This window comes from Callorhinchus milii, unplaced genomic scaffold, assembly GCF_018977255.1.
Source record: "Callorhinchus milii isolate IMCB2004 unplaced genomic scaffold, IMCB_Cmil_1.0 Scaffold5, whole genome shotgun sequence".
Lineage (NCBI taxonomy): Eukaryota > Metazoa > Chordata > Chondrichthyes > Chimaeriformes > Callorhinchidae > Callorhinchus > Callorhinchus milii.
Window position 1 is genome coordinate 49290054 of NW_024704746.1, and position 17288 is coordinate 49307341.

At 45.5% G+C, this 17288-nt stretch overlaps 1 protein-coding gene across 2 annotated transcripts in view; it reads left to right on the plus strand.

The window, feature by feature from the left end:
- Positions 1 to 17288, plus strand: part of large1 (LARGE xylosyl- and glucuronyltransferase 1) — an 87502-nt gene that overhangs the window by 56173 nt on the left and 14041 nt on the right. For both annotated transcript variants that reach the window (XM_007898570.2, XM_007898571.2), the window contains exons 3-8: positions 5983 to 6269; positions 6781 to 6863; positions 10762 to 10885; positions 11954 to 12125; positions 15228 to 15332; positions 16143 to 16255. In XM_007898570.2, coding sequence (XP_007896761.1) covers positions 5983 to 6269; positions 6781 to 6863; positions 10762 to 10885; positions 11954 to 12125; positions 15228 to 15332; positions 16143 to 16255 — 884 coding nt within the window. The remainder of the gene's footprint in view (positions 1 to 5982; positions 6270 to 6780; positions 6864 to 10761; positions 10886 to 11953; positions 12126 to 15227; positions 15333 to 16142; positions 16256 to 17288) is intronic.

The following is a 17288-nucleotide window of genomic DNA, read 5'->3' on the forward strand; positions in this document are numbered from 1 at the left end:
TTTGATGTATTGTCGGCCAGGACAACAGGAAAGAGAAACTCCTTTTCTTTACCAGTATTGGTGTGGGAATGAACAGAGACAGGGTCTTGTTTTAAGTCTCACCCGAAGGACAGCGCCTCTGACAATGCAGCGCACCCTCCCCCAGCCCTGCGCTGGAGCGTCAGCCTGGACCGTGAGTTCAGCGGCCGCCGGCGACCCAGTAGTTTAGGGAGTCCAGAATTTGACAAATTTGCAAATGCCACTTAAATGCTTGAAGCTATTTTTCTGAAAGACCTTTTCAGAACGACTGACTGCACAGCTTCTAAGTTGAAAGTGAATTCAACAATTTGGCAAATGTCAGAGAATTGAATAAATCTAAACCCTGGTGGAATTCCATGCCCCCCACCCTCCCCTCGAACGCCATTCACCTGGCCTGGGGTGGGAGGGGATAACAGCAAGTTACCAGTGGAGAAGTGAAAGATACAATCAGAGCACTCGACAAGGAGAATGTACACAACTGAAGCTAAAATCTAACAGCCTGAATTATCTAGCACAAACCTTTGATCCTTTGATGAGGCCATCAGGGGAGGCAGATCCCCACAGATCCTATAACCTGCTTTGACGCAATGTTAATCATAGTTTTGATGACGAGATATGAGCCTCAGCTACTATGGGTTAAGATACCTCTTTCTATTTGCCAGGTTATAATAATAGTAAGCCTAGCTTTTGATATATACATTGAGATGTCTCAAAGCATTTCACAAAATATATTGACTGTATATTTTGTGGGAGAAACGCAGCAGCCAATTGCCCACAGCAGTGGCCCACAAATAGTCATGGATTGAATGAACACATTTTTTGGGGGGGAGAGATTATTACCTCCAGAAAGCAATCTGTCAGTCAACTAACAACCAGGTTACTGCTAACTAAACAGAGGTGTGTGGAGTAATGAAACTTGCCTAAGGTTTTGCGCCACCTGAGGATAAAACCCAGGTCCTTTCGCCTATGAGACAAGCGTGCTAAGCACTCCACAAAGAATTTAGTCTCTTTATGGGGCCTCAGTAGCACCAAAGAACTCCCAAGTGAGCGACTTAGGGGGCATTTAAATGGGAATGACATAGGTATGTGGAGAGGAAGGGACGAGAGGGCACCCAATTAGAGCAGAGGTCTAATGGTTTGCTGTTCAAGTGGGCATTAAAGTTTCCATGCTGCTGGTTAAAAAAAGGGAATTTCTCCTTATGTCCTGCCAACCATTCCCTGGTTTACAGTAGTCTTACAATAGTCTTATGGGAGACTTACATTAGTCTTGCGATGGTCTTACAACATAATACAGTTAACAGGTATATAGTGTCTTTCACATTGGGAGGATGTTTCAAAGCGTTTTACATCGCTCGCTGAGTGGGAAAAATCCTGGCCCCCAGTGACCGGTTTGCCCCTCCAAGTCCTGCTGATGAGCCAGGCTTGCTGTGCTATCATCGGCAGTGTCTTAAAATTCTGCGGACCTGCCTGACTCAGGAGCCGACTACTGAGACCTCATAGGGGTGGACTGAATTCTGACATTTTGTTGTCAATCACGTCACCTTGGAGTCAGTTCACCTCTGAGAAGAGATCTTATCTCCCCTCCTCACTTATTTTCCTCCTCCCTTCCCCCATGGGAGCTCTGGATTTGATAGCACTGAAGACGGAACAAATTGCTGTTAGTTAGAATCATTGAAGTGGTGAACGGAGGCTGGCTGACTGGGGTTCCTGAAATAAGACTCATTATTTGCAGATGTGTTTACAATTAAGTGTTCCATTCCTCGTCGTAAGCTCGAATGAGCCTTGATTAGAATTTAAGTAAAGTTGTTGAGAAACTTTCCTTCTCTGGAGAACGTTAAATCTACAAGCACACAGCAGGATGGAGATTTTAGAACAGCTCTTTGAAGCTTTAATGAAGGATTCAGAACAGAGAGAGAGGGGGGGATTAAAGAATTTGGTTTGTGGGCACAAATCATGCATTATATGGCTTAATTGAAAGAGAGGATGTATTTTTTTCCACATTCAATGATAACGCCTGTGACTCAAAAGTACTTTTTTTACAAATTTCATTGGGGCAGGGATTCTTTCCACTAGGCTTCTGTTAACCCAGCAAGCCTAAACCCTATCACACAGGGTAGTTCTAGATGGACAAGCAGAAGGAAAGCATGCCAGACATTGAAAGGTTCTCAATGGCACGCTATGTGGCTTGAGCTTGTTAGATTCCAGCAGTTATCCCCATTGCACAATCTGGGATCCCTAAGTCTTGGCTTTTGCCAACCTGCACAATATTATCTGCAGAATTAGGTTATCAGGGTGTGTTCTTCAAACCCAGCATCCAGGTTCACTCACTCGGTTTTCCCACCGCCCTGGCCCGCCTATGAATGAACTTTCCCTCTAGCCGGCTGAGACCCTCATCCACACCTTCATCACATCCAGTTCCACCACCTCAATCCCTTCCTTCCTATCTTAAGACTCCTACCTTGCTGTCGGACCCTTTTCCCTCCTCCCCTCAACAAGCCCCCCCCACCCCCACCCCCCACCACCACCCCAAATACTCCCATGCTGTTTGCCGTGTACAAGTTGGCTACTGTGTTTGCCCACAAAATAAACAGTCACTACAGTGAATCCTTGTGAAGTGCTTTGATATGTCTCAATGATGTGATAAGGCACAATATCAAATGGACATATTATTATTACTATCAATATAAGCAACTGTTTTGGGTTTGGTTTAAGTCAGTGACGTTTTGAAATGTACACTGTTCAAACCAATTGATGTACCAGGCGTTGCTGCCACATAGACGATACTCTAGCACAGCCTGTCGAGCATTGTAGCAAACAACACAGATGCGTTATGCATAATGCACAAAATAATAAGTGATAAAAAATACTTGCATTTAATTTGTGGCTCATTGGTAAGTTTCAGATCTTACTGAACATGAATATTGATAGTGTGTGCTACCAAACAATATTTGCTTGGCATAAGGTTCAGTAAATGTCTAAATAAAAGTAACTTTGTGAGCTTACGTTTCACACCTCTTCTCTTCCCAAGGTTCCCTACAGTCATAAATAAGAATCCTTGCTTTTGACACAATGACTTATCACATACGATGGACACAATGACTATAAAATATAGTATCTGCATTTCACAGTACACCTTGTGAAACATTTTGAGACATGATGAGGCTTTGCATAAGGCAAGGATTATTATTTTGTCGTTGAACGCCACAGCACCACAGCAATGTCCCACACACAGCCATGATGTGTGTGACCAATTTTATCTGGGATTGTCGGCCAGGGCACCAGGGGAGAGAAATTCCTTTCTCTTTTCCAATAGCGCAGCAGGATCTTAACATCCACCTGAGCAGGCACAGATGGGTTTAATGTGTCATCTGAAGGGCAGCTCCACCAAGTGTGTAGCGCTCCCCACAGCACAGCACTGGAACGTCAGCCTAGACCAGAGGTTAGTATTAATCCTTGCATTTGATATAGTGCCTTATCATGTCTTTGAGATGTTTCAAAGTGCTTCACAGCATATATTGTAAAGTAAATTGACTATATTTTGTTGGCGAAATGCAGCAGCCAATTGCGCACAGCAGCGTCCCACAAACAGTCGTGGAATGAGTGACCAATTGTTTTTTTTTGAAGGGATTATTACCCCCTGAAAAGCGAACTGCCAATTTACTAACAACTGGGTTCCTACTTACTGCTAGGTAAACAGAGGCGTGTGGAGTAAGGAAACTTACCAAACATTTCGTCCTGCTGGGAATCGAACCCTGGTCTCTCGCTTGCGAGGCGAGTGTTCTAACCACTGAGCTACAGGACTCGGGTTCTGTAGGTTCTCAAACCATGGGGCACACCTCCCTGACAACTAAACCCCACGACAATGTTTTCTGCAATAACCAAATGTCCTGACAACAATCCCCACGTCAACAGTGGGTGGGGAGGAGACATTCAGACTGATTGACGGGTGCGGACCTATGGCACTCCCTGTTCTGAAGCAGGTTGGACTGATGGTTATCATCCCGCACAATCAATAATAATAATAATAATAATCCTTGCATTTGATATAGCGCTTTTCTCGTGGGAGGACGTCCCAAAGCGCTTCACAGAACACACTAAAGTGAATTGACTGTATATTTGTGGGCGAATAATTGTTTGGTGTTATGAATTTCAAAAATTTTGTGCAGTTTTATTTTAGCTGCTGCTATTTGTACTCTTTTTGAACAGAAACCTGAGATAGCATGAAAGGCTTTATGGAATAACATTTGTACTTTTGACTTTCATACTCTTGTCATAAATATATTGATCAAAGTCCTTCTATTTTATCACTCGTATCCCTGCAACGTATAAGTTTTTTCAGTTATTTGTGCTGTCTCAGTAAACTATGGGAGGCGCAATTGTGGTATTTTTCTTAGCTTTCTGGCACTCACTATCACAAAGTTTGAGAATCTGGTCTGGATGATATGCGTTTCAAGTCCTGACATAGGGGCTTGAACCTTCAACCTTCTGACTCTGAGACAACAGTGTGACCGACTAGCAAGGTTGATATGCCGGAAGATATGCAGAGTTCCCTCTTTTTAAGAGTGGCCCTCACTCTCGCCAAGCTTTGGTGTGTCGGCTTGGCTTAGTGGTAGCACTCTTACCTCTGAATTAGGAGGTTGTGGGTTCAAGCCCCAAGTCGGGACTTGGAATCACACAGTATAAATTGACACTCCAATGCAGTGCTGGAGATGTATTGCATTGTTGGAGGTGCCGTCCTTCAGATGAGACGTTAAACCGAGGTCCCGTCTGCCTGTTCAGGTGGATGTTAAAGATCCTGTGGCACACTTTTTGGAAAGGCTAGTTTCTCTCTCCTGTTGTCCTGGCCAATAAATCCCCCAAATAAAATTGGTCATTCACTCCCTGGCTGTTTGTGGGACACTGCTGTGTGCAAACTGGCTGCCGCGTTTTGCCAAGTCAATTCACTTTACAGTATATCCTGTGAAGTGCTTTGAGACATCTCGATGGTGTGATAAGGAACAAGGCATATTAAGACTTATACCTCAGTAGTTCCCACTAATGCCCTTTGAAATACAGTGTAAGCAATCCTGGCGCCTGTCACTCACTGTCACCTCCTGTGTCGCGGCAGGACACAAACTGCGCAGCGCCATGTCACAATGAGTGGATGTCCACAGGTGAACAAGGAGCTGATGATAGATGGTGACAGATGAATGCCAACCGAAATTCCTCCTTCAGATGAGAAGTTAAACCGAGGTCCTGTCTGTGCCTGGATTTACTGATCCCAGGGCACTACTGGAAAAGAGAAGGGAGTTTCTCTCTCTCAGTCTTGGGCAACAATCTCCCAGACAAAATTGGTCACTCACTCCATGGCTCAATTGTATAATAATAATCCTTTTCCATTTGATATTTCGTCTTATCACATTGTTGAGACATCTCAAAGTGCTTCACAGGATACACTGTAAAGTGCAGTGACTGTGTATTTTGTGGGCGAAATGCAGCAGCCAAATTGCACACAGCAACGTCGCACAAACAGCCATGAAGTGAGTGACAAATTTTATCAATTTTCGGCCAGGTGATCAGGAGAGAGAATCTTCTTTCTCTTTTCCAACAGTGCTGTGGGATATTTTACATCCACTTCTCATCCAAAGAATGAGAAGCACACACCAGCACTGCACTGGAGTGTCAACCTTGACTTCACATAAACCCTGTGCTTATGGTCACCTCCTCCCTCCCCCTCCCTCAATTATATTATTATTATATTATTATTATTATATAATTGAGCCATGGAGTGAGTGACCAATTTTGTCTGGGGGATAAAGGCAAGTTGTTGTTTTCGTTGTTGTTATTGTGAAGCTCTCAGCGTGTATCAATTGCAAGGATTTGCATTAACATTGAAGGGCACTGTCATGGGTTTGGATGTGCAGGCCCTGCTCTCCCTGACTATTATCCCGTTCTGATCTCACCTTCTCTCTTTCTCTCTTACAGATGAAAAGCCAGTCTCACTGTCACCCTATGAAGCCCCAGCTAACAGCCCCCGTTACGCGTTCAGTCAGAGGGAGCGGCAGGCGCTGGAGGTTCGTGTGCGAGAGGTGGAGGAGGAAAACCTGTCCCTCCGCAAGCAGCTCAGACTGGCTCAGGACCACGCCCGGGGGCACAGCAACCACTCCAAGACCTACTCTCCCGAGGAGGGCACCGGCGACACCGAGGTGGCAAGGGCATTGGCCTGGAACGGCTCCGAGTGCGGCAAGCAACCTGCTGTGGAGAAATGCGAGGTGAGTGTGACTGTGTCCGTCACTGCCATCCACGGCTTCAGTGTCTCACAGTGAGGTGCAGGAATCAATATGTATATCATCCCCAATGCTTCTCGCTTCCCATCTCCATTGGCTCCTCATCCGTGCTCCCCATCTCCACTGGCTCGTCGCTCCCTATCTCCACAGGCTCCCTATCCGTTCGCCAACAAGTGGAAACAGCCTATTAGCATCCACCTTATCAAATCCTTTTATCATCTTAAACTCCTCGATCAAGTCCCCTCTCATTCGTCTCACCTCGGAGTGAAAAACTTCAACCTGTCCAATCTTTCCTGATCAGCTTTCCTGAGCTGGATCCTCTGATTGCTGTAAATCTACACTGTGCTCTCTCCAATCCTGCAATATCCTTACCTTTCTTTCAAAACGCATCGCTTTCCCATCCCACACAGCCTGGAAGGCGCTATTTCAACATAAGCTGTATTATTGCTTTTGGATGCTTGTGTTGAACAGCGTTTGCCGCATGTTGTTTTTGCAGACGATCCACGTTGCCATTGTGTGCGCGGGATACAACGCTAGCCGTGATGTGGTGACCCTTGTGAAGTCTGTTCTCTTTCACCGGTACGTATTTGCCAGCCTCTGCTGCTCGCGTCGCACTGGGTTCCTCTCGTTTCAGCCTCGTCTGCTTCATGATTGCAGTCTGAGAGACTGTTACATTTACACAGTGCCTCTCGCCTGATTAGCACAGCTCAAAGCGCTTCACAGAATCACTTGGGATGGGAGCGGGGGACTGAGGAAGGGTCGGGGATCAAAAGCACTATTGAGAACAAAGGTTTTAAGACAGGCTTTGAAGGTGAAGAGGGAGGTGGTGAGGAGGAGGGACTCTGGTATGGAGTTCCAGAGAGTGGAGGCTGAATGGCTGAAATCCCGCCCGCCAAGAGTGGGGTAGATTGCGAGGTGGTGTGGCGGAGACATGAAGCATAGCTGGGCAAATGGAGAGGCCGAGGGGTAAGGATTATTCTGGGCTCGTTCCAGTCTGAACCCCAGTAAAACGTTGGAGCACATTGGCTTCTCATCTCACCGCTATCCTCAGGACGAAGAGCTGCCGCCGATTGTCTGAACGGCCATGTTGGCTTTGTCATTCGTGAATTGCGTAATGCAAAGCGCTTCAAGGCTTTCCACTGATGCTAGAGGTGCCATGGAGATGTATTTCAGGGTCTGACTCTGCCTCAAGTGCAATCTCAGCCTGATCCAGTGTTTATCCCCAAGATTTGCCACAGTCAGTCCTCAGAGACATCCCGAGTGACAGGCGTTCTGTAAATGTAAATCGCTGCTCATTTTAATTGGGTCACTGGCTGCCTTCACACACCACATAAAGATTGAGTGAAGAGTGCCACTGGCAGAAGAGCACGTCTTCTACAACAACAATAATAACAATAACAATAATAATCACAATAATACAGATAGGACAGTCATCTGTGACGGACCAGATATAAACAATCAAGTAAATAGTACATCTAGTATTATTGATGTGTTTACCACAAAGTGATTACAACATAAAAAAAGTAACGAGAGAAGATCAAGAAATATATCGATCTTGATTGAATCAAAATTGAATGTGTATGTATGCAGCAGTATAAAACAAACGTAGAACCTATAATCATCGGAGCAACTGGGACTGTTAATAAGATTATTCAAAAATGCTTTGACAAAATACCTGGTGAACAAAGTATCAACATCGTGCAAAAAGTAGCTATTTAAGGAAGTTCAAATATATTAAGAAAGTAACATCCATTCATGTGTACCATTATTGGTCTGGCTGACCATCACTGAAAAACACTTACCGAGTGATTTAAACTTTAATAACTCAAGAAGAAGAAGAATCCTTGGATTTGACAAAGCGCCTTTCACATCAGGACATCTCTTTTCGAATACTGGATCTTTCACGTCCACCTGATCAGGCGCGGAAGGGTCCTCAGTTTAACATCTCATCCGAAGAACGGCACCTTGACAATGCAGCACTTCTATTATGAACTGTAGTGACTGTATAATTTGCAGACAGACTTGGCAGGCAATTTGCACATGGTGATTGCCTGCAAACAGAATTACTGTGAATTAGTCTGAATGGCCGCTCTCTGCTCATCTGCCACGTGGCAGTGTTAGACAGTAAAAACAGCATGAAACACAGTTTAACACTGCGGTGCGCTCTTGTTCGACGGACTCGCTTCCCAGCCTAGCTGACAGATGCAGAGCGTGCTGTGTGATTGGCCTTGGTGTGAGCTGCAGAGGCCAACATGTGAACAGAGATTCTTATTGTTCTCTCTGTCACTTGTTCCCAGGCTGGCCTCTGGAGAAACCATCAATGAACAGCGCTTTGTCTCCTCCCCTTCCCTCGCCCTTTCTAAATGCAGTGTCAGTCAGCGGCATTTTTCAGGATGCAATAATGAGAAAAATAATAGTGAAGTGTAAAGCGTGTGAGACTGTCACCCCTATCTCACTTGGCTCCCCATTTCCTGGTGGATCGAATTCAAGATCAAAACACACAGTCACTCCACTTTACAGTATATCCTGTGAAGCGCTTTGAGACATCTTGATGATATGATATCAAATGCAGGGATTATAATTATCCTCCCATAGCCTTGTGGCACTCCGCTCTCCGGATCTCCATCCTGGAGTCCCTCTTGTCTCATTCCCCCCCCACTTATAATATTAATCCTGAATGTGGTGTAGCACCTTTCATGTTGGGAGGTTGAGCCGATCACCCCTATCTTTACTTGCTCCCCATCCCCCAGAGGATCGAGTTCAAGATCCTTGTCCTCATCTTTAAAGCCATCCATAGTCTTGCTCCACCCTACGTCTGCAACCTATTAAATATTTACCTGTCTACTCCCTCCTGCTCCATGGCTCCCGCCCTGCCACTATCAGCGGTAGGCACCTCAGAATTTCTGCACCCACCCTCTGCAAATACATCTTGGAGCCCTTCCGCCTTGCTCCCTCCCTCATCTTCTTCAAGGCTCGACTCAAGATCTTTTTGGACAGTGCCTGCAGTTATCTTCCCTCCTCCATTCCCCTTGCCCTTCACCCCTCTCTGATGCCCCGCATGGGTCCAAACTCCTCATTGTTCAGCGCTTTGGGATGTCCTCCCAATGTGAAAGGCGCCATATAAATGCAATTTGTTGTTGTTGCAGTGACTGTGTATTTCATAAGCGAATGCAACAGCTTAATTTGTGCACAGCAATGTCCCACAAACAACCACAAAGTGATTGATCAGTATCCTCTGAGGATTGTCGGCCAGGACACCGGGAGAGAGAATCTCCCTCTTCTTGCAGCAAAGTGGCCTGAGGTTTAACGTGAGCCACATAACTCGTGTACCAGAATACACAACTGGCAAGGAGATAAACCGTATTCAGATATTGCCAGATGTTTGTGGGGGAGACAATATTAAGTCCTAGCTCACTGATTCGGTTATGGATTTATTAGAGATGTGATAAACTCGCACCAGGCCTGCCAACAGGTCACAAAATCACCTGGCAGCAAAAAATAGAGCGACTCAATGCAGGCTGAGAATAATTTACTTGGAACTCAGTGCATGATATTTCTCTATTACTTAAATCTTCCCTGCAAATAATATTGGCTGGCAACATAGTTTTATTTATGTGTCAGCTTGGCTCAGTCAGTTGCAATCTTGTCTCTGAGGCAGAAGGTTGTGGGTTCAAACTGACATTCCAATGCAGTGCTGGGAGTATGTCACATTGTTAGAGGTGGCGTCCTTCGGATGTGACGTTAAACCGAGGTCTGTCTGCCTGTTCTGGTGGACATTAAAAATACCGTCAATCCACTTTACAGTAGTGTTTAATGTCGTTCTTAAAATAAACTTAGAAAAATGGGTTCAATAGTAAGGCGTGTTTAAGAATTTGACAAATCCAGGAAGCTCCAAAATGCTCCCAAGAAGTGAGCGAGAGACATTGACTCGGAGCAGTTTTGTCTGCCTGACAACCAGCCTCATTCATTCATTGGACTGGGGGAATGTCTGCCCACTCACTGCTTCTTCGGGTTATTGTCCTGGAGAACATCAGTGAGTGCAGCTGACATACGTTCTGACTGGAACAAGTGAAAACCTCCGTGACATGGTCCTTTGCAAGCGAAGGAGGAGAGGGAGCCCTTGAGGACTGTAGGAAAAGAGAAAAGGACGTGTGATCGAACACTTGTCCATAATGCGGAAGAGATTGCCACGAGCAAGCGTTCCCCTTTCCATGTGTTCTGCCTTCCCTGGAGACGTTTCCCAGTTCAGAAGCTTCATACAGAGTGAAACTAAAATATCCCGTTGCTCATTCCCATCAACGTAGGTGAGTGGACGAGTCAAGTTCTACTCAGATTACCGCCCCACCCTAAAAAGTTCCACTGAGATTACCCACCCCACATCTTACAGTAAATCCTGTGAAAGGCTTTGTGATGTCTTGGTGATGTGTCAAATATGAGGATTATTATTGTTACGTTTGGTCTTTTTGTTTCTGCACAGGAGGAACCCTCTTCACTTCCACATCATCACCGATGCCATTGCCAAGCAAATCCTTAGCTATCTCTTTCAGACTTGGATGGTTCCTGCAGTGATTGTCAACTTTTACGATGCTGATGAACTGAAGGTGTGAACCTAACCTCTGCAAACCACTCTTAACTCGTGCCTTAATTCTCATGTAGAATCTTAAGATCTACCTCTTTGACCACGCTGCCTTTCCCTACTCCCTCCAATCCCCAACCTCACCCCCCCCACACACACACACACCCCACCCCGGCTCCCACTCTCAGTTTGGGTCCCAAACCAGGATTATCAAGAACCTTGGGCCATCCTCCCAACCTGAGAGACGCTGAATAAACATAAAATTGTATTGTATTGCTAATAAGAGTTTGCGTTTAATATTGCGCCATATCGAGATAGTTGGGTGCCGGGCGGTGGCAGAGGTAGGCAGAAGTTTAAAGTCTGAGACCATGGGGTCTCAGGGAGAGTCCCGATTGGAATGAATTATGATCCTTGTATTTCATACAACTTCTTTCACGCCATGCAGATGTCTCAACGCGCTTCACAAGATATATTGTGTCAACCTGGCTCAGAGGTAGTCGTCACCTTTGAGTCAGTGCTGGGGAGTGTACTGAACATTCCCCCAAATAAATAATAATAATAATAATAATCCTTGCATTTGATATAGCGCTTTTCACGTCGGGAGGACGTCCCAAAGCGCTTCACAGAACACACTGTAAAGTGAATTGACTGTATATTTGTGGGCGAACGCGGCAGCCAATTGCGCACAGCAATGTCCCACAAACAGTCATAGATTGAAAATGACCAATTTATTATTGCTATTTTTGAAGGGATTATTATTAGGCGTGTGGAGTAAGGAAACTTGCCCAAGGTTTCGCCCTGTCTGGAATTGAACTCAGGTCTCTCGCTTGCAAAGCGAGTGCTCTAACCACTGAGCTACAGGACTCCACGAATCAATCATGGCTGTTTGTGGGACATTGTGTTTCGCCCACAAAATACACAGTCAATCCACTTTACAGTATATATTGTAGCACCTTATCATGTCTGCCCCACAATCAGCTATGGTGTGCGAGCGACTGAGCCAGGTTGACATTGTCAGTGAAGCTGGTGGATGGGTGGGGGGAAAGAAAACAATAATAACAATGTAAAATTATTGTTCCATTTTCTACTCCAGTCAGAAGTGTCATGGATTCCAAACAAACATTATTCAGGAATATATGGACTCATGAAGCTGGTCCTCACTAAGACTCTACCTGCCTCTCTGGAGCGAGTCATTGTCTTGGATACGGACATCACCTTTGCCACTGACATTGCTGAGCTGTGGACTGTACTGCACAAATTCAAAGGTCTGTATCACTCTACTTCTCCTTATCAAAGCTCTACCTGCAGTTCTCTATGTGGACGATCAAAATAATCCTCCTCTCCCCCAACCTCCTCCCTTTGGGGCTGGGCTTGGTGTTGTGGTCAAGGTATATAAAATGATATATTATATATATTTATATACACAGAATATATATTGATACACAGTGGAAGCCGGTTAAGCCGGATGTATTGGGGACAGACATTTTGTCTGACTTAAAACGTATCCGAGGTTAACTGAAAAAGAGCTGTGGCAACGCTGTATAATAATATGGAATAATGTTGTTTCATCTGAAGCAATGTTAACTAACCAGTTAAAAGTCAAAATACTCACAGATTCGGTAAAATATATTTATCTTTGGCTGCAAATTATAGTCCAGTCTGACCCGACCAAATGAGGAGCAGTAGCGCTTCCTCTTTACCATTACCGTTCCCATTGGATGGGAAGGGAAGTAATTAGGGGCAATGCAGAGGTGATTGACAGCCTGGAGCTGCTTGTGAATGGCTGGACTCCACCCAATCACAAGCCACTCAGCTGTCAATTAATCCCTTGTTCTTCCCCGTTCCTCTTCAACCTCATTGATTGACAGCCCAACTCCAGCCGTTAGTGAATAGCTGGTTCAATCACAATGGCTCAATCACAATTTGACTCCTCGCATCTACATCCCGGAGTCCCTCGTGGTTGAATGGAGGCGCTCGACACACAGAAGCCTCGAGTGAGTACCTTCAGCGGCGACCATTTTGACCGGATTAACCAGATTTTCGTCCGAATTAGCAGGCATATTTAAACCAGGTAAGAGTCAAATGAATCGGGGCTGGGTGTTTTGTTCGATTTACCCGACGTCCTGGATTAACTGGCGTCCAGCAACAATGGATTCCATTTGTGTACAGATAAATTAGATTTAATTCAGATCAATATTTCAGGCCATACTAAGGCGGTCTAATAAGGTTTTGAATTGCAAAGGGCAATTTTAAGACAGCACCCAGACATTTAACTTTCCTCACAAGATCAGAAGATTAGTTTGGATGAAGAAAGCCCTTTGACCGATTTGATCTTATTACTCCAGAACATCTGCCCTACTGTTCCTCCGTCAAAGCATTGTGATGGGGGAGGTAGGGTGGGTGTTTTAGAGGGATGAGAGATCAGATGGGCCAAAGGGCCTTCTTCATTCAGGCTTCAGTACTATTAAAGTTTTCTGTGATTGCTCTGTGAAATATTAATGGATTTTGTGATTGCTCTGTGCAATATTGAGTGACTGTGGTATTGCTGGAGAGATGAGATCAGGCGAGCTGAAGGGTCTTCTTCCGATCTTTGTGGAGGAATTGAAAGGCTGGCAGTAGGCTGCTTCCAATTCTAGCTCCTCTTAGGCCAAAGTGACCACAGGCTTCCCTGCGCTAGGGAGGTTATATTCCCCTACCCCTTGGCAACAGGCTCCACCATTGTTAGGCTCTCTGAGACGCCGTCTGGTGTAAAGGCCACTATATAAATGCAAGTTGTATAATAAGCCGCCTTTTCTGCTTCCGGCTCCCCTTCTGGTTGTGTGCACGCATGTGGAAAAGAGTGAGGAGACATCCGACTCGGCTATGTCACCCTCTACAGTCTGAGTATTTTCCTTATATTTGATATACATTGGGAAGTCATGACAGCATTTAACTGTGAAGTGTAGTTTTTGTTTTTTTGTTTAATTGTGTATTTTGTAGGCAAACATTGGCAGCCAATTGCACGGAGCAATCAATGTCCCACAAACAGCAACGAGTGAATGATTGATTTTTATTTGTCGGCCAGGAAACTGGGAGAGAAAAACTCCCTCCTCTTTTCCAATAGTGCCCCGGGATCTTTAACATCCAACTGAACAGGAAACGGGCTTGTACTCGTAATGAGAATGTCACAAATGAAGAACGGCATCTGTGACAGTGCAGTGCTCCCCCCAGCGCTGTCCTGGAATGCAACCTGTTCAGTCTTTAATTATTCTCTGGGTAAAGAAAAACTTTGTGGTGTCTGATGTGAATTTGCCTTTTGCAACTCTAAACTTACGTCCCCTTGTTCTATCTTGATGCATCTGAAAGTGTTTTTGTGGGGTGACCTTTCCCTTTCAATTTAACATTGTTAACACCTCTGTAAGGTCTCTTTGCACCAAATGTTGTGTCTTGCTAGGTGCCCCATCTTACCAATAACAACAGCAACTTGCATATAGCGTCCTTGACATGGGGTAACATCTCGGATCGCTTACCAGACTGTGTGCATTATCAGGCATTCTGTGTGCCAGGCAGCTGAGTGTGGCGGCGCCATTGGCTTAATATAACAAGGACGACCTTTCAGTTTGCTGTTCGTCTCAATGTCTCTACGCAAGACTTAAAACGTTGCCCATGTCAGGGACGACTCCAGTGGTTTCCCTAATCAATGAGGCTGCCAGAACCATTAATCATTCTCAATCGCAGGCTATTATTGATTGAAGTGGCTCATTTAGGTGAAGGGTACTATTATTCCTGATGTGTGGAATGTGCAGCCACATAGACTGCAAAGTGTTGACCGCATCTCATCCATGCTTCACTATTCCACACTCCCCAGCTCTTCCCTAAACAAGCTACCGACCATCCAGAACTTTGTAGCTTGTGTTTTTTCCCACATCGGGCTCCTATCATCCCTAATCCTCCCTTAGCACCACTGGCTCCTCATACTCCAGTGGATCGAGTTCCAGATCCTCGTTCTTACCTTTAAATCCCTCCACAGCCTCACTCTGCTCTGACCTTCTGCGACCCTAATGACCAGGCCACTCCTTCCACTCAGATAGTTGTGCGGTCAAACTCCAAGTCAGGCTTTGATCTCCTGCAGTCCAGGATGATGCTCTAGTGCAGTGCAGTGCTGGGGGGAGCGTAACATTGTTGGAGGCATCATCTTTTGGATGAACTATTCAATCTGTTCATTCAGATGTTAAAGATCCCACAGTGTGATTTGAAAAGAGAGGGGAGTTTCTTTCTTCTGGCGTCCTGGCCGACAATCCCCCAGATAAAATCAGTCACCCACTTACATGCCCCCTGACAATCGTTTGCTAATGAAGTAAAACTTTGATCTCACTCTGTTTCCTCAGGTCAGCAAGTTCTTGGGCTGGTGGAGAACCAGAGTGACTGGTACTTGGGAAACTTGTGGAAGAATCATAGACCTTGGCCAGCATTGAGCCGCGGCTACAACACAGGTACCAGCACGTGAGCTCCGCAAGTCCACCACCCTTGTCATATACAGCTGTTAAATCCTATCATGACCCTCCCGATATATATCAAAAAGAAAAGATAACGCTCAGACAGTAGAGCTTGCATTCCAGGGCAGTGCTGGGGGAGCGCTGCACTGTCAGAGGTGTCGTCCTTCATTTATGACGTTTTCTGTATGAGGCTTTAAACCGAAGTCACGTCTGCATGTTCAAGTGGATGTTAAAGATCCTGCAGATAAATCACCCTTCCCAGCATCCAGAAAGCTGGTCTTGTCCAAGCAGTAGTACATTGCCTTCTCACGAGAACATGAGGAATGGGAGTGGAGGGGGAAGGGGGGAAATATGTCTTACAAGGGGGCAGCCAAATAGGAAAAATAGAGAAAATCAGTAATTTAAAGTTTTTCCAGCTATAATGTATTTCAAAATCCAAGGTATCACGTTGCGTACTTCTGAGTCAATTTCTGGGCTATTCTGCTATACTTTCCCCATTGTTATCCTCTAAGTATAGGTTTAGAGTTGGAAAGGGCAATTTCAAGGACAGACACCAGGAAGTGTTTCTTCACCCAGAGGCAAATTATCGACTGGAACAGTGTGCCGGAAAGGTTGGTTGAAGCTTGGACACTGGAACCTGTTTAATAATCAGCTTGATGTTAGGCTGGGGGTGGGTAGGGTGGGTATTCTGGAGCAATGAGATTAGATGGGCTGAAATCATCCAGACCAATGTTGTGATCTTGACTTGTGAGCTTGTCCTCTGCTGTGATTCAGTGAATAAAGTTAATTTTGGCACGTTTCCGCCAGGTGTGATCTTGCTGCTGTTGGACAAGCTGCGGAAAATGAAATGGGAACAGATGTGGCGTTTGACTGCTGAGAGAGAGCTGATGAACATGTTCTCCACGTCCCTGGCTGATCAGGTAAACAGCGACTCAGACAGCTACTGGCCACAGTCCATTCTATAGCAACAATAATTCTTGCATTTGTCAACCTGGTCTGTCGATAGCACGCTCACCTCTGAGTCAGAGGATTTTGGGGTTCAAGCCTCCGTGAAAATAAATAATAATCCTTGCATTTGATATAGCACACCCCAAAGCTCTGGAACAATCTCCCTCGATCCCTCCCCCTTGCCCCCCCTCTCCCCTTTTTCAAGTTCCACCTGAAAATCTTCCTGTTTGACCCTGCTTATGGTCAACTCCCCCCTCCCACGGCTTGGAGTCTGGCTCTGCCACTGTTAAGCGCTCTGAGACGCTACCCTGTATGGAGGGCACTATATAAGTGCAAGTTGTTGTTGTAGCACCTTATCAAGTCGTTGAGAGGTCTCAAAGCACTTCACACAGTTATTCTATTCTTCATAGGATATACAAGTGAATTTACTGTGTCTTTTGTGGGCGAACAGGCACACAGAATGTGGCAACATGATAAGACACTGTATCAAAGCAATGTTTATTAATATGTATCAAGGACTGTACGACCTTTTGGGTGACAACAATCACAGGTACTCACACCCAGGTTAACAAAGCAGCCCAGCCTCAGACCTAGTTGGTGATGTGTTCAGTGTGAGTTGCCCTCAGTAAACTCTGCCCATTTCTAAAGAACTGAACTTTTCATTGTAGAGTCACTTTGTTGCTCCACAGAACTTGATTTTTGCAGATTTTCTGTCTTTTCTCCTTCTCATTGCTTGTTTTTTTCTCTTTCTTGCTCCCTCTCTTTTTCTATCTCTCCCCCTGTCTTCTTCCCTCCCACCTTTCTCTGTCTCTTTCTCTCTCCTTCGCTCCCCTCTCTCTCTCTCTCTCTCTCTTTGTCTCTCCCCCTCTCCCTGTCTCACCCCCTCACCCTCTCCCTCATGCTCTCCCTCGCTTCCCCCTCTCTATTTCTCTTCCCCTCGCTCTCTCCCACTTCTCTCCCTCCCTTTTCCTCGCGCTCTCCCTCCCTCTCTACCCCTCCCTCTCT